Below are 20,135 nucleotides of genomic sequence, written 5' to 3'. Positions count from 1 at the left end.
CAAGACCACGTCAGAGGTTATGTCATTATAGTGCAATGGCTCCCACCTTTGGAAATCCAAGCGGCAGCGTGAGAAGAGACTTGAATTCTGGTTTAGGTTCTGTAGTTAATTACCTATGTGACCCTGGACGCTACTTAACCTCTCTGGGCCTCAATTTTCTCGAATGGGATGATCATACCTGCCTTCTCACCTCACGTAGTCTTTGTGAAATTCAAGTGACATCATACAACAGGAGATCTTGGACAAGTGAACACACCACTCACATGCAAAGAGATGTGATGGGAAAGAGAAACTTGGGGAATCCCCAGTAATGCCTGAGTAATGAATTCCTGTCCCCACCTGTGTCTCCTGGAGGAAGGCGAGTATCCTGAGTTCTGATCCAAAGCGCAAACTGGCCTAGGTCAGTGATGTCCTCAGCCACCTATTCTCAGACCCGTGGTTCCCCTTCCCCAAACCCAGTACTGGTGTGGAATCCCATTCCCATTACAGACCAAGCCACGCCCTTGAGGACGCAGTTCAGAGTCACTGGAAAGGGGCCCCTCTCACAGAAGCACAGAAATTAGGCAATGGGGAAAGCCAGTGAGAAGAGGAGAGGAGTAAGGTGTGACCCAGAAAGGGGATGTACGTGCTCCCCTACCCCCAGCTCAAACTGCACAGCAGGTGTCTGGTTCTACATGCAGAGGATGAGAGTGAGAGCATGAATGACAACAGCTACAGCAGCGAACACACAGCCAGCACGGTCTGTGGATGTACCAAGTATTCCTCTAAGTGCTCCACCCAAGAATCCCTAAGGTTAGTGTCATTATTACCCCCCTTTCCAGGCGCGGCCCCTGAGGCATGGGGAAGCTAAGTCCTCTGCCCTGGCTGCCCTGATTCTGACCTACACGGTCTGCTGCAGGACTCGCACTGACCACTTCCATTACCTGACGTGGCAAGAACAAGGGTCTTTCCGTTTCCCGGGTTTCCTACCCTTATCAGAATCCTCCTGCATAATTACAAAACTTACAAAGCCTATCAGAAACGGAGCAAAACCTCCACCGCTTCTCATCCGCGATGCTTCCCTTGCCGGTAACAGCAGGAGAGGAAAAAGAGCTACAGAAACAGAAAATACCTGCAGTGTACAATTTTTCGTTCTCTTCACTTTGTTGTTGTTGTTGTTCTCTTCCCTTTGTCGGACGAGCTATTCTTCCCAAAGGGGCTCCTCGAACGATTCTACTCATGGTCCTCTTACCCTTGACTTTCCATCTCTTAGCGATTCAGAAACATGGTCCCAGGCAGAGGGGGAGGAAATGTGACCAAGTGTGTCCACACCCCCTGCCCGGGCAGCAGGCGGCGAGCTCCCCTATCAGCCTCCCTGCTCAGCAGAAGGCTTTCACATGAATCCAACGAGGGGACCTTTCTTTAAAAATAAGCCCTAGGGCTAAAGACAGAATGCAAATCTATTTCTAATGCCAAGTGAGGGAAAAGCAAATATGTTTGCTGTGTCAGTTGTTTTAACATACCCCACAGCCTGGGATGAATGTCTTCCCTGAGCTCCCTTCCTGAAGAAGACCATGTACAAAAGTGTTACTTCAGAAACACGCGCAGGTAAAAGGAACCGTATTCCCACACTACCCAAGTCAGAAGCAGAGCTCCGCACGGCCACGGCTCCGGACTACCAAGTCACCTGCGCGCTTTCTTATGACGCTCCTTTGTTGTAATTTTATCACACAGTCATAAAGTTTACCAAGGGCGCTTTTAGTTCCAGTTTGGGTTTGGGAGGGGGGTCAGGCTGGGCGGAGAGGTAGGAGCCCCTACAGCACTCACTACAACGAAATCTAAAGTCTTCAAGAACAAGAGGATTGTGTCTGTGAGACAAGTTGAAAAATCAGCTCTGGGGTAACGCAAAGCCAGCCTGTGCCTTAAGTCAGAGTAGGTCACCCCCAAGGTGGCTCCGCCAACCAGCCAGGGAATGGGCGCCTCCTCTCTTGCTGCTGCGGCCAAGCACAAAAGAGGCAGGAATCCCCCCTGCGGTGAGAGGGCTGAACTGTTCTCTCGTACAACTGACTGCTTCACTGACCCTGGGGAAAGCGTCCCAGAATCATCAGAGCCTTCGTTCCTGCCCCCGAACCAGGCACCACCACCATCATCATCATCATGTAGTGACTACTCTTGTGGCTTCAACACATTTCTACGGCCCCTCCTGAGCTTCCAGAGAACTTCGAATACGGCAGTCCTCTCATCCGCGGTGTTGCTTTCCACAGGGTCACTCCCCCGAGGTCAGCTGCAGTCCCCAAGCAGAGAGACGGTCAGAAGGTCAGTAGGAGCCTCATGCTACGTCCTCATGCCTACGTCCCTCACCTCGCTTCATCTCGGCACGTGGGCATCTCACCGTCTCACATGATCACAAGAAGAAGGGGGAGTCCCAGAAGAGGAGGGTACAGGACGGTAAGATACTTAGAGAGACCCCATGCACATCACTTGTATGACGGTGTATTGTTATAACCATTCTTTTTTATTATTGGCTATTGTTGTTCTTCTCTGACTGTGCCTAATTCAGAAATAATACTTTAGCAAAGGTATGTATGTATAGGAAAAAACACAGTATTAGCCATGGTTTCAGACATCTAGCAGGGCCTTGGAATGCCCCCCCACCCCGCCGCCGGGAGTGAGGGGTGCTGCTGCAGACTAGCAGGGCTGGCCCAGGGCCTTACTCGCTCAACGCTCCTTCCTCCTGCGCCAGGTCAGTCAGGTCCCACTGGGGGGCCCCAGCAGGGGAGGCTGTGAGGTCTTCCTCCGCAGCCTCAGGCTCACGGGCCCACACGCGACATTTCCATGGTTCTGCCCTGAAATATCTGCTCCCCTCTGCCTGACCCCCTCCACCCCTGCATTTCAGTTTCACAATCATAAAACGCAAGCAACAGATACATAATCTCAACTGGGTGGTTGTGAAGATTTAAGTAAATTATATAAATACAGATACAGACATAGATATATGTTATAATCAGGATCTTGCACTGCAAGCCACAGAAATGAAGTCCGGCTAATTTAGGGTGGAAAGGGATTTATCCGAAGGATTCTGGAGAGCCCAGAGATCTCTAGAAAGGCTGAAAAACAGGTTTTAAGCCGATGTTGCCAGGAATGACACCCAAAATCACATCAGAGAGCAAGTCCCTGGAAGAAGCCTCTGCCATAGCTGCCGTCCCCAGACACACCGTGGAGGCTGACACCAGAAACACGGTCACGGCGCAAGCAGGAGGTAGTTGCCCTCGCTCCCCCACCCTCTGCTGTCCCCACTTTAACACGTCAGCCGCCGCTAGGTCACCGCCTGGGCCGGATGCACTGGCAGAGCCTGGATCGTTCGCCAGCAGCTAGGAGGCCACAAAGGAGGCTGGGAAAACAAGTACCTGGTCTTCCCAGCCTCCATAGTGCGTGTTGCGGAGGAGATGATTCCTGTCGTCATAGGAAGTGTGTTTAGTTGCTAAGAGCCAACAAGAACGACTAATGTCCATGAAGCGAATGAAATGCTTCATCTCCTACCTGATGTGTTACCGTCCTGTCCATTATCTCATTGTACCTTATCTGTGTTATAAAGACATCCCCATTATAAAGACATCCCCAAGTCCCACCACCCTCCCCCCCGACACCCCCACAAAACTTCTGGCCTGTAAAATCCACCTATTTCCACACATCGGTGTCTCTGTTCTTCCCCCCAAGAAGTCACCGGTTATCTGATAAAAAAAATCTCTCCTAATGTTTGAGAACTGAAAATGGGTTACTTAGTGTGATTCCCCCCCCCGCCCCCCCGAGTCTTTCTATTTTCACAAGAGACTCCAGGAGCCATAAAGCTTCAAACCCAGCAGAATTTCAAGCAGCTATGCAATTCGCCTTGGGGAGTGTGGGGTCAGTAACGAAGTGTTTCCACGGAGGCAACCACTCTTTAAGAAAGAACCTTAGTAAACCAGTATCACCGACTCCCTAGTAACCTCTTACCTGTGGAGAGAACTCACATGATTCCCCGGGTTTTGCCTCACCCAACCTTCCCAAAACCCCATGTGATCTTCAGGGGAAGTTTCATTGCCTCCATTTGCTAAATGAGATATCCTGAAAGGCTGAATATGTCTCCCAAAGGACTAAATCTGGCAAACAGGGGAGCTGGGCCAGGACACAGGTTTCCTGACTCCTGATCAAGGGCTCTCCACTTTCTCTAGTCCCTGGCCGTCCTTTTGCAGGTCGCAAGGATAATCGCAGTGGCGTCCGTGAATAGGAGAACTAGGGGAATCCAACAGACAGTCCCTGGGAAGCAGGACAGGCCGCCGGGGAGAAGAAACAAGCACAAGATGATCCCCTTCCTAGAGTGATTCCGTTTGCTTTGATCTAACTCTGAGTGTTTTCAACTGAGTTCTGATTCCAAAACATTTACATTCACCAGGAGGAACGAATATAATTACTCCCTTTGCGTCTCAAAAATTGCAAAACTTAGGGGATGTACAACAACCACAGAAGGAATCCAGGAGCTGAGGTGGGGTTGAGGGTGGGGGGAGGGAGACACGATCTGCAAAACCAGTGTGAGCCTTTTTAGCAGCAGCGATGGGGAAAGTATGCGGTCTCTGAGCTTCATGATTAAAGCAACTGCAAATTAGTTTCTGCAAAGGTCTTTCCCCTTAAATTGAAAAGCACCGTGTAATGGAATTTCATAGACGCTGCTTTGGAAATGACTTCATACCTCACTCTGTTCAGAGCTGAGAGGTGGTCGCATGGTATGAATCGTAAGAGGTTGAGGCTCTCAAAGGGCGGCCCAGCCTTCCTCCAACATCTGCATCTACACAGCGCCAGGCTGCTCACCCCATCCCTTGACCTGGGTCAGGAATTAGTGAACTCAGAGGGCTGGAGTCCCTGCCCCATGATTAGCAGGCTTCTCCTACCCCAAACCAGGCTATCTACCTGCAAACCATGCTTTCTGACCAGAGTCAGGTTCCTGGGGTTGCCAGCTGCAATAAGCCTGCCCCAGGGACATGCATTTTAAATAAAAGGCTTTGGAGGACTATGGGGTTTCCGGGCTCTTTAAGATTTCCAAAAGAAACAATGAAATCAAGGTGACAAAGATTTAATGAATGCCACACCGTTTGTTTGTTTCTTTTTCACTGACTAACTTTGCTTTCTTGGGGGTGCCCCTCCAAAACATAAAAATCAGATTTCCCAAATTGTCAGCAGCTTCGCAGTGAATCAAACAGGTTTTGTTTCAGTGTCAAGCCTGATTGACTAATATTTCCAGACAGACCAAACCCTTAATGCAGTCATGCAGGGAAAGTGTATTCACACCTACTATGTGCCAAGCTCTGGGATAGAACAATGGACACAGCTATCAGTCATGGCTTTCATGGTGCTTGCAATCAAACGATGGAGAAAGGACGCTTTTGCATATTTATTCCAACAAATGAAAACTGCAGCTCTAACAAGGCTCTAGGTCAGGTAGTGGGTGGTCCTGGGAGAGCCCAGAGAGGGGAAACAGGCCAAGTCAACACATCGGGAAGGTGTCCTGAGGAAGCTGAAAACTAAAAGGAAAAGTTAACAACAGAAGAGAGACAGGAAAACCCTCAATAGCAGGGCCAGAGCCCCCCCTGGGCAGGGCTGTGCTGAGGACTGGGGAAAAGGCTAGGATCATTCGGTTTGGTGAGCAAGGAGGAACATGGCACCAGAGAAGCCTGAATAGGGACCAGACCCTGCAGGGCTTTGCAGGACACCAAAGGAGTTTGGTCTTTATTTGAAATGCAAACTGATGCCGTAGAGAAGTTGTAAGTGGGAGCGCGGGTGGAAAGACAGTAAGTATCACGCCATTAGGAAATGTTTCTCTGGCTGCAGCATGGAGGCCGTATTAGGAGGTAGGGCTGGATCGGAGGAGGGGGCGGGGGGGGGGGGAGACTGTGAACTGTCTGCCAAAAACCCATCAAGAAGGTGTTCAGAGCCCTAGTTGCCATGGCAGAAATCTGACTCACCCACAACCACAAGGGAAACGGCACAGCCAGCTCAGGAATTCAGGGTATCAGTCTCCTACCCCGGCACTCCTTCTACTGCAGTGTTACCTAGTAGCACAGTTTCACTCCTGGAGTAAGTTGGTAAACCGGGCACCACATCCCTAGACCTCTCTGGAAAACAACCCAGGGACCCAGACGACAGCTCTGACAGTAATAAGTAATCTAATAATCAAACAGTAAGGTACTGACTCCAGTAATGGGAAAGCAGCACCCACCTGGTGACCTCTTTCAAGTGTGTGCTCTTCAAAAATGATAAGTTCAAATGTGTGCTCTTCAAAAATGATAAAGAGTAAAAACCATTTAACTTCCAGTCACTATCTATGTGTTGTGCACTTGAGATGAGGAAGAGAACTGGTCACCCAAAGGACCAAAGTGTGTGAACACAGGCTCACCTCATTAGAGGTTTATGTATCTAAGAGTTAGGGTACGGTGTGCTCCATCTTAGTTTGGGCAGCTACAATACAGAATACCATGCACTGGGTGACTTACTGGGTATGTGCTTCTCATGGCTCTGCAGAGTTGAGGTCCACAGTAAAGGCACTGGCAGATTTTGTTCTGGTGAGGGCTTTCTTCCTGGCTTACAGTGGCCACCCTATTGCTATGCCCTCATGTCCTCATGAGGGCTCCACTCTCATGACCTCATCCAAACCCAGTTATCTCTCAAAGGCCCTCTTGATACCATTGGGAGTTCGGGCTGCAACATAGGAATTTTGGAGGGACACAAACATGCATTCCACAGCATGCTCATTTTGTTAAATTCTTTCTTATTCGCTTATCATTTAATAAAAAGAGCTACCTAAATAATGGTATTAATTTTTAAACTATTGTCAATATTTTTTTCTATAACAATCCTGTTATGACCATGTTGCACAGAGTCTACCCAGAGCTCTGCCCCTTCCCCTCTGTCCAATCTGCTAGAGTGGCTCCCACACTCTCCCTCTCTTTGTTTCTGTTAAAAATTCATAATTATGCTCCACAGAAGAGTTTCACACGAGCCCATCAGCTTCTTTGGACCACATCAGCATGGATTAGATTATTTAATTAGTTAGAAATCAGGGCTCTGCACAAATAATGGAAGGCAAGACAGATGAGCTTTGATAGGGAGGCAAAGAAAGGTGGAGACAAAAAAAGGGAGGCCTGGGTGGGTTCCCATGGTGGCAACCAGCAGTTCTGAGGCGTCACATGCAGGTAAAGGGAGGTACCAAATCTCAAGTTCTGGTGTATCCTTGGTTTGTCCTTGAAGAAGGTCAGTGTGGCATGAAATGCCTCATGTTGAACCAGCTCCCTTTCTTTCTTCTCCTGGAGACACTTCTAGACTACGTTTCGCTTTCAGTTAGGTGAGGCCACGTGATTTCTGCCTCACAGACAACAGGTGGAAGTGATGTGTGCCACGTGCAGGCGTGGCTAATGCAAATCTCTTGCAGAATCCTCCTCGCTGTATTTTCCCAACCCCTTGGTGAACACAGACGGTTCCACTGATATAGAGCAGCGGTTCTCAGTGGGGAAATTCTCTCCCCCTCTCCCCAAGAACATTTGGCAATGTCTGGAGACATTCTTTGTCGTCACACTGGAAGAATGTCCTACTGGCGTCTAGTGGGAGAGGCCAGGGACACAGCTAAACATCCTACAATGCACAGGACAGCCCACCGTCCATAACAAGGAATTAGCCCACCCCAAAACGTTGATAGTCCCATTATTGTGAATTCTGAGCTAGAGGAGGGCAGAGTCACAAGATGGGTTCTTGAATGACCGCACAGACACACACACACACACATGCACTGACCTGTGTTAGGTAGTGATTCTAACAAGAAATAAATATTTATTGGGTTATGTTATTGAGATTTGCGGGTAATTACAGCAGCAAGCCTGATCAACAAATACAAGTGACAGAGATTAGTTCTACCTTAGCAACGGAGTCCTATTACTTGAAAGGTCCCGTGAAGGTCTGTGGGATAAAAAGTGAAGGGCCGTGAACACTCGGTCCTATCCGTTAAGTCGGTAGGCCTCACACCACCATGGCAGGGAATAAGGTCAAGAATGCGGTGGACTTTTCATAGCTCTTTTATTCATGACTGGGGGTGGGGGGGTGTCTTTGGGGAAAAACTTAGCGACGCAGTGGAAGAACACGGGAGGAACCCACAGCTGTCCAGGAAAAACACACGACCCGCCAGAAGGACAACCAGCGTTGACCTCTCTCATTTTCCTCTTTCCCTTCTTTTTTGTATGAAAGCCTGACTGACAATAACCAGCAAGGTCCGGTGAGTGTCTGGTCTGGTCTTGCTGTGACTAATAAGATGATTGGTTGTAGATATCCTCTTTATGGTTGTTCATTATATCACCCGAACATAAAGTAATTTAATTTCAGTGGGATAATTAGGGTATTTCTAATCTAACTGATAGTCTGAATGAAATGAGATTCTCAGAGGGAGATTTGTGTATCAGGAGACTGATGACCTCCGGCCCCAATTTTCACACAATGTATTAATCTGACAGCCCTCCTTCCCAGGCATACTGTATCCGTACATTCCCGGGCCTGTGGGTTATAGAACACACCCGCAAATGAGATTACTTTATTTATAATGAGATTTCCTTGGGCTCAGGGAGACAGATCATAGTATTTTAACTGAGGCCTTCAGACTGACAGAGGATCCATGTGTTAAGAGAAGCCCTGAGATGCAAATGTACTCAAGAGGGAGTGTGGCCTTGGCTGGGCTCTGGGAGAAGTGATGATTGAGCCCCTTAGGCTGCCTGCCTGCCTGGGGCAGCTCATGGCCTCCCCAGCAGAGCAACCTGGCGCTGGCCGAGGGCCCCAGGAAGGCTGTTCTCACCTGCCCACAGGAGAAAGCTGCTCGGCAGAGTCCGCTTATCGAGCCCGAGGTGGGGAATATGGAACAAGACCACGGGACAGAGGAAGCAGTAGAGGCTGGCGGGGGTCAGCAAAGAGGGCAGCCGAAAAGACCTACCAGCTGCTCCTCAAGCCCCCAGGCACACACCCGGGTGCAGACGCACTGACCTCTGTCCTCCATCCTGGCTCTAAACCTTACCAGTAGAGCTCCCCTGTATATCAGTCATCGGTGGCACCATGCGGCCTCTTACCAAATCTGCTACTGAAACACTTCACATTATTCTTTTACTCATCGAGCTCGCATATGCACTGAGCATGGGTCAAGCCCCAAACAGATAAAACCCTTCTTTAAGGCTTTTTATACCCATAGGATTTTATGGTTCAAGCCTGCTTGGGAAATTCCTTTGAATTCCTTTTAAAATTTAATGTGAGAGAAAAAAAAATAGTCTGTTTCTCTGGAAGAAATACCATGTTTTCTTCCAACAGGTAATAAGAATTGCATGGCTCATCTCATTCTCCTGTTTCCTTGGGTGCCAGGAAGCTCAGAGACTAAGGTCATGCACAGTAACCTCATAAAACACCAGCTTTAGGGGCGCCTGAGTGGCTCAGTGGGTTAAAGCCTCTGCCTTGGGCTCAGGGCATGATCTCAGGGTCCTGGGATTGAGCCCCACATCTGGCTCTCTGCTCAGCAGGGAGCCTGCTTCCTTCCTCCTCTCTCTCTGCCTACTTGTGATCTCTATCTGCCGGGTGAATAAATAAAATCTTTAAAAAAAAAAACCACCAGCATTAGGTTGATGTTTTAGGTCTTTTTCCTCCTTATCTTCTATCTTCTTATTTTTCTATTTCCAGTAAAAAAGAATGATTTATATGTGTCTTATTTGGTAAGGTATTTCGAGTTCAATTTGGAAAGAATAAGCAAAGATAACCTGAAATAGTTTAACACCGTATGCCAACTACACTTTAATAACAAACATCTTTTTATAAAAAGAAAACACATAGGAAAAGTCTTCACATCCTCAAAGAAATACACTTTCTCTCATTTTCTTGGAGACATGTGGCCCTACCTATTTGTCCTTCACTTTTCCATTTTTTAATAGATACAATAAATGAATAAAATGAAGGCACATAATAAAACAAGAAAAAATAAATAAGCAAAGATAGCCACGTTGACTTACAAAAGACCACTTTAAAAATTCTTTAGTATTTACTAAGTGCCTATTAATAACTAACATCTGCTGAGCATGTGACATGGGTCTTTTCTAAGCACTCCGAACCTCACAACAGCCTCTGCTGTAAATACTATTATCCCCACTTTGGAGACGAGGGAATGAGGACCAGAGACGCTAGAGAGTTTGCCTAGGGTTACGCATTCAGTAAGGAGCACATCCAGGATCGAAACGTGGGCAGCCTGGTACCAACAGGCGCCCTCTTAACCAGTGCTGCTCGGCACCCACAAGTCCCCATGCTAGGCGACAGAAAATGTATGTTACGCATGTGGGACACCTCTGTTATGCTGCCTCGCATCCCCTGAAGCTTCCTTTCTCCTCCAGCCTTGCTGCAGCGACTGTCCATGCCGAGGAGTGACCTGACGGCACCCTGCCTCGGCAGCATGAAGGGTCTCTTCTGCCCCCCAGGGTCTCTGCCCCAACCTCCTGCTTAACGATTCTGACACCTGCACAGACCTAGAAAAATCAGGGAGATAACACCACATGGGGCAAGGCTTGACTAACGAGGGATGGAACCAGTAGGTAAGGGCTCCCCGTTTCAGTCCTGTGGGCAGACAATTCTGAGGCCCCTTCTACACAGCTCCTTGGGGGCCCCCAGTGGAATTCAGCCGTGGTTGTCCACACTGCTGATCGGCTCAGGCACGCTGGGCTGGCTTTCCTTCTTCTAGGTCATACCTCATAGGTCCTCACTCTTGCTCCTTGGGATCAATTTCTAAAGCACACTACTCATAGTTAAGAGCTTGTCTCAGCTCTGCTTTGTGGGGAAATCAAGGCGAAGACACTAACGTTCCTAGCTTGAGGAGTTGAGTAGGGTGACAGGTCATTACAAGAGGAACAATTCAGTAATGGGAGATTAAGAATCCATGACCAAGTAGCCAGAACAATGACTCAAGCTATTAAAACACAAGAGCACAGAGAAAGCAGAGTAAGAGAGCTACCACAAAGTTTTATCAAAACAAGGCCATCGGAACACGTGTTCACAGACACGTGGCCTATGGCTGCTTTCCCGCTACAGCAGCAGAGCTGAGTAGTTGCAACAGAGACCCACGGCAAACCAAGACTAACATATCTAGTAGCTGGCTGTTCACTGAAAAGTCTGTGGGTCTCTAACATAGAAAATCCAGGAGCCTATGGAAAGAGCGAGAATGGGCACATAGTCTACCTGACAGGTGGTGGTGGGATGGTCACCAAAAGCTGGGAAGAGCCAGAGCGTTGAAGAACGGGAACAAGGACATGCCAGGAAGAGGCAACAGGTGGACCAAAGGCACAGCGGAGCCTCAGCAAGCTGCTGGCAAGGAATCACACGTGGTTTGCTGTTGCACGAGAGAAAGAACCGCAACAGAAGTGATGGGAGATGAGACTACAAGCAGACATTTCCTGAAGGAAGTCAACACTGGGTTATTTCTCTCATTTGGAGATACTTCCTTTAAGAGGCAAGGATGCCCTAATGGAAAAGTGACTCCAGAGCCTGGTTTGAACCTTCTACTGAAGGGAGTTGACGTGAAGTTCGTAATGCGGATGCTCTTCTGATGAACAGTGGGAGCCCCTGCTCATAAAGCAGCCCCCTTTGCAACTGGGCTCTCCTGCCATTAGAGTGCGTTGCCCTCCTCAGGTTGCATGCCTCAGAGTAGGCCAGCTGTGGCCTCTTGCTCCAGACACAGCTGGCTTATCACCATTACGGTCAGACCCCACGGGGTGCTCTGACAGGCCTCCCCCACAGGCCTGCTCTGCCGTTTCCTGATATGAGGACGCGGCAGTAACAGGGGAGCAAGAACAATCATGGAGCCAGACCTCCTGCACAGCCCCGGGAGGGGTCCGTCTTCACACCTTCAGGAAAGAAAAACCCCTGCGTGATCCCACACGGTCCGACCATGAGCTATTTTGTGTAACTCTTTCAGGGAACCCTCACTGAGGACAAAGTATGTGCCCAGCAAGACAATACAGCCGGTCTAGATAAACGACAAAGGTACCCCCTGCCCTTGAGGAGCTCACAGTCTAACGGGGGAGATGGACTTGCTATTCTCAAGGCAGGGCGAGTGGTGCCCACTCCCCTCTGACGGGAGCGCAGCTCCTGAGAGGTAAAGACGGAGGAGAGTAAAAGCTTCATGAACTTCTTAAGGGAACATGCTGTAAGGATTATTTCAGAATGAACTACCAGTTACCACGTCAGCCGCTGACATGCGAGCGGGTACGTGAAGTACTAGAAGGTACTCCAAACCAGTCTACTCCCGCTTGAGAGTGCCATGATTTCCCTGACAATTCTTATCTATACTCTTGACCCATTCGGTGAACCACTTCGGAAAAAGCAATGCAAAGGTAAATTTCAGCTCCCAAAGGACAGAACTTACACATAATTTGGAAAACAATCTGGTAATACCAAGTTGCTGGCATGTAGATAGCCATTTTCAGTCGTTTCAGATTTGGCTGTAAAGGCTAAGATGGAGAAAATCAGCAGTGGGTTGTTCTTTTTTTTCTTTTTAAAGGAAGAAGAAGAGTTAACATTTACTGAATATGTGCATCTTGGCAAGCACGGGGCTGGGGGCTTCCTCAGGTCCCTTATCCCCCTGCATCTTCCCAACCATCCCGAGGTAGATTCTAGCACTGTGACCGTCTCCATGTGATGGAGCAGCAGCGTCACACAGAGTAACTCGTCCTCCAGCCATCCCTAGAAGAGGCAGGTGTCACCTGACAGTTTGCCCACGGGCCCGCACCCTTCACCACTGCTCCAACTGTCTCTCCTCGTGGGCCAGGCCCCCTGTTCCCGCCCCGGATGGCTTTTTCTCCCCCCAGCAGTTTTGCCCTGAATAGGCTTCAGGATAAGTTCCTTCCTTGTGATAAGCAGGGCCCACGATCTCTGACAGCTGTTCCCCGCTCCTCATCATCCTCTGAAACAATCAGTAAGCATTAGAGAGCACTTTTCCCTTTACAAAGGTGATAATTAGATAACAAGCTGAGATTAAAGTAATTACAGTCAGACAGCTGGCGAGGCAGCACAGTCATGTTGAAATATTGTTGGTACTTCAGCATCTGGTTCTAATAACAGCACAGGCTAAAGGATTTTACATTAATTACAGAACATAATTTAATATAAACATATTTAATTACAATTGATGAGTGATAAACTGTTCAAGAATGACTTAACCCCTTCCGTGTGTCAAAGTGATGGGAACTTTGGGCAGGCTGCAGCCTCTTCTGCTGTCTCTCTCAGCCTCCCCCATCATGCCTTCCACAACTCCCTGGTCCCCTCTCCTACAGAAAGTCCCCCTCAAAGACAGAATGTTCTAGTTGGGGATGTTGCTCATTGACCATCCCATGGGTGTCTGGTGCACGTACAGCACTGCCCATCCACAGAGAGCCAGCTGAAAGGAGGGGAATGTGCCAGCCAGGCTGGGACACGTTGCTTTGACTCAACCAGCCGCCCCTCCTCATATTACCTCACGCCGGTGACACAAGAGGTTGGCTCTCCTCAGCTCGTCTTCCCCATATTCTCACACCTTTATGCGGTGTTGACTTGGCTTCTGACAGTCAGTGAGCCACCTCTTAGACCATCCTCAGGTCTCCGAGAAACAGTATGTCATGACTAGGAAGTCCCTGGCCAGAGTATTTTCACAATTTTAGAGGAAATGTGTAACATCTGGAGACTGCTACGTGAGAAAGGACACTCTGTTTTGTCAGGAGTTCTTCCTTACATGCTGCTAACCCCTATCCCTCCCCCTCCAAACTGACAGAAACAGATCTTGTGTGAAACAGTTTCAAACAACTGGAACCACACAGACACAGTCCTCCATGGACAGAGGACTCAATCATCATCACCTGCAACCTGCACATCGACTTCCCAGATTCACAAATGAGATATTCAAAAGTCACAAAGATGTCATGTTATGTACTCATGACTATATTCCCCTCAAGCTTCATATTTTGAAATCATAACCCCCAATAGGGTGGTATTAGGAGATGGAGCCTTTGGGAGGTAATTAGGTTTAGACGAGGCCATGAGGGTGGAGTCCCCATGATGAGATTATTCGTAAAAGTCAAAAAGTGGAAACCTAAATGTCGGTCACCTAAGGAATGAATAAACAGAATGTCGCTCAGCCATACAACTGAGTATTAGCCAGCCATAGAAAGGAAGGAAGTATATTAGAGGCTACAACATAGATCAACCTTGAAAACATCTTGCTACGTGAAAGAAGACAGACACAAAAGCCCACATATTGTATGATTCCATTTATATGGCATGTCCAGAATTGGCAAATCTATAGAGTTAGAAAGTAGACTCATGGTTGCCAAGGGAAGGGAGGAGAGGGGAAATGAGAGGGATTGCTAAAAGGTATGGGGTCCCATTTTGGGGGTGATGGAAATGTTCTAGAATCAGATAGTGGTGATGGTTGCATACCATTGTGAATATACTCAATATGATTAAATATTTTAGAGACTCAATATGATTAAATAAGTTGATAAAAATGGCCAGCTTATGCAAAGTGGTGGTAGGATTTCCTCAGATCTGTCTACACGACATAATCTTTCTTTCTACAACACATTCTTTCATATAGAGAATTATACTAACCAAATATATACCAACCACCTTGCAAACACACATCAAAAGGCAATCATGTCATCACTGCATTCAGAGGCTATAACTACATCTTTATATCCTTACTCTCTCCTTCCCCTTTATGTACCCTGTTTGCGGGGAGCAGCTGCTTTTCTCCCAAAAAGGCCTGAGGGCTGATGTTATTGTCTGCTCAAGTTTAAATAGATGTGGTTTTCTGTGTAGACGCTCATTTGAGATTCAAAGCCTGCACATTTGCTGCCAATTTAGTGCAAAGGACCAAGATACAGGAACACCTGAGACTGCAGGAGCAGCAGGGCGAGGCTTTCTCACTCACGTGTGGGTCCTCCGTTCCCCTCCTGAATCATGTGACTTTCAGTGGGTTCAACAAAAGGGTGCCCAATCGGGAGAAAATGGAAGGAATCTCTTCCCATCATCCCTGCGTGGACTCCTGGCAAAGGACACGCTGGAGGGATGACAGGAGGACGTGGGGCTCAGAAGCCAAGCCTACCTGATCAGGTAGTGGTTGATAATAGTGTCGAAGTAGCTGTAATACACGGCGTTGTTCACGTGTCCATACTGGTCATTGTCCTGCCACCTCGTCTGGATGGGTAAGAAGTACCTGTAGGCCTCATGGTGCCGACAACAATCCGCAAATCTCTGGTTCTTTGGTGATGTGCTCAAGGAACGGACATTCCTAGGAAGCAACCTGGAAACCCAGCAGGTCATAGCTGGTGATTGCTGTCTTAGAGCCGACCTTCAAGAAGAAAGCAACAAAGGATGAGGATGGGGTGCCGAAATATTGATTTCAGGTTTACAAAAGCAATTTCATTGAATTTTGGCCATCAGTTTCAAAAGGAAATTCGATTTTTCTCCGAGGAAATAAATCTTCCCTTATAATCCAAGTCCTCATCACAAACCTATTTACTTTTTTAAAGGACTCCTTACTGAAAAAGCTTTCGCAAACAGTGACAGAAACAAGTGAAGCCTCTGTTTAAATCTGACTGTGGGAATTTTAAGTATATTTTGTAAGGAGGTCTTCTGTTCCACAAAGTATTTTCAAGGCAACTTCCTTCCTTCTATCCTTTCTTCCTCCCTTCCTTCCTTCCCGATTTATTTATTCATTTGTTTATTTATTTATTTGAGAGTACGGGTAGGGGTAGAGGGAGAGAAAGTCTTAAGCAGACTCTACACTGAGCATGGAGCCCCAGGCGGGGCTCAACCTCAAGACCCTGAGAAACCAAGAGACAGACACTTAACTGACGTCACCATCCAGGCGCCCCGAGGTGGGTGCGTTTCTGATGAAATCTGTAACACCACTAAGGGTATAAAGAGAGAATTCAGGCAATGAGTATAACACAAAATGCTTGCCAGAAAATAGCATCAGTGGGTCTACCAACTATCAGCACTTTTTTAAGGTTATGGATATTTTTCCCTGGAACAAAGGTAATTTCCAAAAATGGAAAAAAATTTAAATACGCATAACAAAGGGGGGATACCCAACAACCCAATGACACCAACCATATGCATTATTCCAGTCTTATAGTCATGTGTCTGGATAGGCATTCTTAAGTTGGACCATACTGCACACACCGTGTCATTATCTCTTCTGCTTAATGGTAGGTCGTTACCATGTGTACATCATCTTCCACATCATTTGTAAGGTTGGATTCCGTAACATTCCATTGTATTGAAGCAGCACAATTTATCACATCCTCTGCGGCTGCATACTTAGGATTCTGACTCCAAATTTTATTGACTGGGATTAGAATCTTGGTAAATAAATCTTCCCACACACCCACGATTATTTTCATAGGATAAACACCTCAAAGCAGAATTGCTGAATCCAAGGGCAAATGAACTGTTAGATTTTGATATAAATCAGTGCCCTCCAGAAGGGTGATACCAACTTCTACCCTCCCCAGCGTGTATGAGCAGGTCAATTTCCTTGTCAATTTTAAAATGCTTTGTCGATTTGACTGTGTTCTCTCATTTCTACACAAATCCAATGAAACGTGCTAAGTGGAGAGAAACTCGTGCCACCAGCTGATAGAATAACCAGTATCAGAGGGACCCCTCTGTTTGAGAAGCACTGTCAAAGCTACAGAAAATGTAAAAGAGCTGCTTGAAGCTAGGAGCAAATAATCAAGGCAGCAGGACAGGGGGACACACGCAAGGGAGCCCAGCACTTGCCACTGATGTTCCTCACCCGGGTATATGCCGGCTCACTGTGTGGGGAACAAAGCCTGCGAGACAGCAGCTGCGTACAGCTCATGACGGTCTTGTCGTGTTGGAAAAGGGGACAAGCAGTGATAGGCCAGCTGCAGAGAAGTGAGCCTGGAGGTGCAGGTTCCCTGCAGGGCATCTGCTGTGTCCACACAGCAGGTGCTCTTAGGAGACAGACAAGCCCGTGGAAAGCAACTACTACAAGGCTAAAAAAAAAAAAAAAAAAACCAAGGAGAAAATAGGAGTCTCACTGCTGTCGATACGCAAATCAGCTTTCAGGGATGCTGAGGAGGAGGGCAAAGCCCGAAGCTTTCAGGTTCAACCCGAGAAGGGCTCCTCTCTTACAGGGAGGACAAACCTTAAACTGACCAGCCGTGATCAAGCTCACCTACCCAAACATCATCTATGAGCCAGTGGGAAACTAAATGACCTCTAGAGGGAAACAACACCACCTACAGCCTCAGTAGCGTTTCATGCACAAAGTCTGCACTCAGTCAAAACCTACCAGGAAAGAGGAACAAACGACCAAAACTCCAAATTGTTAAAAAAAAAAAAAAAAAAAAAGACAATAAAGAGACTCAGAGACTCACACAAATTTTGTAATAACCATGATTACTAGACCTCAGAGAGAAAGGGCTCATATCCATCCCTAACACATAAAGAACTCTAAAATTGAGGGGGTTAAGAGTTTTAAAAACCCAACAGGAAAATAAGTGAAAGTCACAAACAGACAATTCACAGATGTTTTTAAATGACCTTTAAACATATGGAAAGATGGACTTTGGTCCAAATATGAGAAATTATAACTATGCTGCATTACTGTTTCTCAGTGATTAAATTTGGTAAAAATACAAAGCTTGACAGCACATTCTCTTGACAGGACCATAAGGAAAGAGCCACTCTCACACACTGTGGGTGGGAACGTCCTCCACCTCTCTGGGAGAAGAATGTGACAATATCTAATAAAATCACAAGTGAGTTTACCTTTTGACTCATATTTAAGAACTTACCTTGAAGGTACACCTTCAAGAATATAAAAATACATATAAATAAGGAACATCATTATTTATTATTGAAAAAATATTGGGATAAAATCAACACAGAAGGTTGGTTGATAGACTATGGTACATTCACATGGTGGTATAATATATAGCTGTAAAAAACAACAACAACAACAACAAAAAAAAAAAACCCAAAAAAGTAAAGAAGACATATAAGGAGGGATTTCCAGGATGTATTTGCAGTCAGTCGAAATAAGCGAAGGGCAAGAAAACATACATAGTATGCTACTTTTGTAGAAGAAAGAAGAGAAAATAAGCTCTTTTCTGGGAGATCCTAACTAGCTGGAGCGAGGCAGAGGGAGAGCCCCAAGGTGATATCCACAGCCTGTGTGTCTTGAAAGCAGCTCTACAGGCCACTAGGTGTCTGCCAGACCTAGAGCCTGCTCCTCAGACCCAAGTTCCAGGCCTGGCAAAAAGGCCAGTCACAGGACTAGGGGGGTGTGCTTCAGTCTGCTATCTGTGCAATGTCCTGGGGGCAACACCCTGCCAAGAACTGTCTCTCTGCCTGTCATGGTTTCCCGGGACTCAGGTATACACACCCCTACCCCACCGTGGGCGACGAGAACCAAGGGATCAGGGGATGTCCTCTGGGCAACAGCTGCAAGAACCAGGGCCCACACACATAAAAGCTCCCTTCCAGGAAATGCTGGTGCTCTAAAGCACGGCACAGGGAGGGCGTAAAGATGGCACCAGCCAGTCTCCATCCCTAGACGGTGTTCCAGAAGGCTACTAGATGTGTTAGATTCGATGCCTATCCCACAGGTTGATGATTTAATAACATAATTATTTGTTTATATTTACAAAAGGAAACTTAGGAAGATTGAACCTGAAACTAATGAGGGTACATTAACAAGGTGGGGGGTGGTGAAGAAGGGAAGTAACACTCCTCTGAATATAGCTTTTTGGGTGATTTTGGGTTGGGGACCATGTTCACGTTTTTTGTGGTTTTTTTTTTTCCATTTTATTTATTTTTTCAGCCTAACAGTATTCATTCTTTTTGAACAACACCCAGTGCTCCATGCAAGACGTGCCCTCCCCATTACCCAACACCTGTTCCCCCAACCTCCCACCCCTGACCCTTCAAAACCCTCAGGTTGCCCCAACCTCCCACCTCTGACCCTTCAAAACCCTCAGGTTGTTTTTCAGAGTCCATAGTCTCTTATGGTTCGCCTCTATGTTCACGTTTTACATACTCGCATAAGATGATGATGATGATGGTAATGATGATGACAATGAAATTAACAATGATGGAATGAGTTCAACTATATTTCAAATGACTAAGAATCACACTGAAGGGGAAAATAATTATTTTTGAATACACAGTTTTGACTATATATACCCTCAGGCTAAAGAAGAAAATCTTTGAACAAATTCTAAAAACTGGTTAGTGCACTGTTTTTTTATAGTGGGAAGGCTAGCAATTCTGAAACTATTCTCTGTGAATCTAAGACTGGGAAAATGAGTAGATATGCCAAGGATAATGTGAGCCAGGTTTCTCACTTGAAGAAAGGATTTACAAATAGAAAGGAGAAAAACTAAGATGAAACTTCTGGTGTTAGATTAAATTTTGGTGTATCAATATGAACTCATAGATTAGAAATAGAAATAGAGATTTCTCATCCCCATTGCACCTATAGACACAATGGCACTCCAGTAGCAAAATGATCATACTTAAGTGTCCAGATCTTAGATTCTAAACCCCTTTCTCCACTAAAAGAAACCAGGATGCCTTAAAGAAATGACTGATTCTAATGCTGAGGCAGATTTTTTTTAAAAAGATTTAAAAAATAATCTTGTGCCAGCAGGTAAAGAACATTCAAAGAAGATGGCAAAAGTTCATAGGAGCCTGCCTAAGGGGGTTTGAAATAGCCAAATCTGGAATATTTGAGCATTAGATTTAAAAATGAGATCAAGGGGGGAGGGTGACTGGCTGGTCAGTCAGTTGGGCATGATACTCTTGATTTCAGCTTCAGTCACAATCTCAGGGCTGTGATATTCAGCCCTGCATCTGGCTCCATGCTGGGTGTGGAGCCTGCTTGGGATTCTCTCTCTCTCTCTCTCTATCTCCTACTGCCCTCTCCCCCCACTCTCTAAGAGAAAAAGATCAATGGAGTATAATCTTCTCGATTAAATAAGAATTCTCAGGTCTGCAAAATTAATAGATGAGGTCAAAGGAAAAGTTATTCTTTACATAAGTATACCAAGTAATAAATG

General features: G+C 46.7%; 1 protein-coding gene across 1 annotated transcript in view; it reads right to left on the bottom strand.

Moving 5' to 3' along the window:
* The window catches only part of LOC123949461, a 169,323-nt gene that overhangs the window by 68,787 nt on the left and 80,401 nt on the right, over positions 1-20,135 (bottom strand). The window contains exon 2 of the mRNA XM_046016905.1: positions 15,146-15,391. Coding sequence (XP_045872861.1) covers positions 15,146-15,363 — 218 coding nt within the window. The 5' untranslated portion in view covers positions 15,364-15,391. The remainder of the gene's footprint in view (positions 1-15,145; positions 15,392-20,135) is intronic.

This window comes from Meles meles, chromosome 8 (assembly GCF_922984935.1).
Source record: "Meles meles chromosome 8, mMelMel3.1 paternal haplotype, whole genome shotgun sequence".
NCBI classification, from domain to species: domain Eukaryota; kingdom Metazoa; phylum Chordata; class Mammalia; order Carnivora; family Mustelidae; genus Meles; species Meles meles.
Note: the sequence above shows the minus strand (reverse complement) of the source record. Positions and strands in the feature narration are given on the sequence as shown.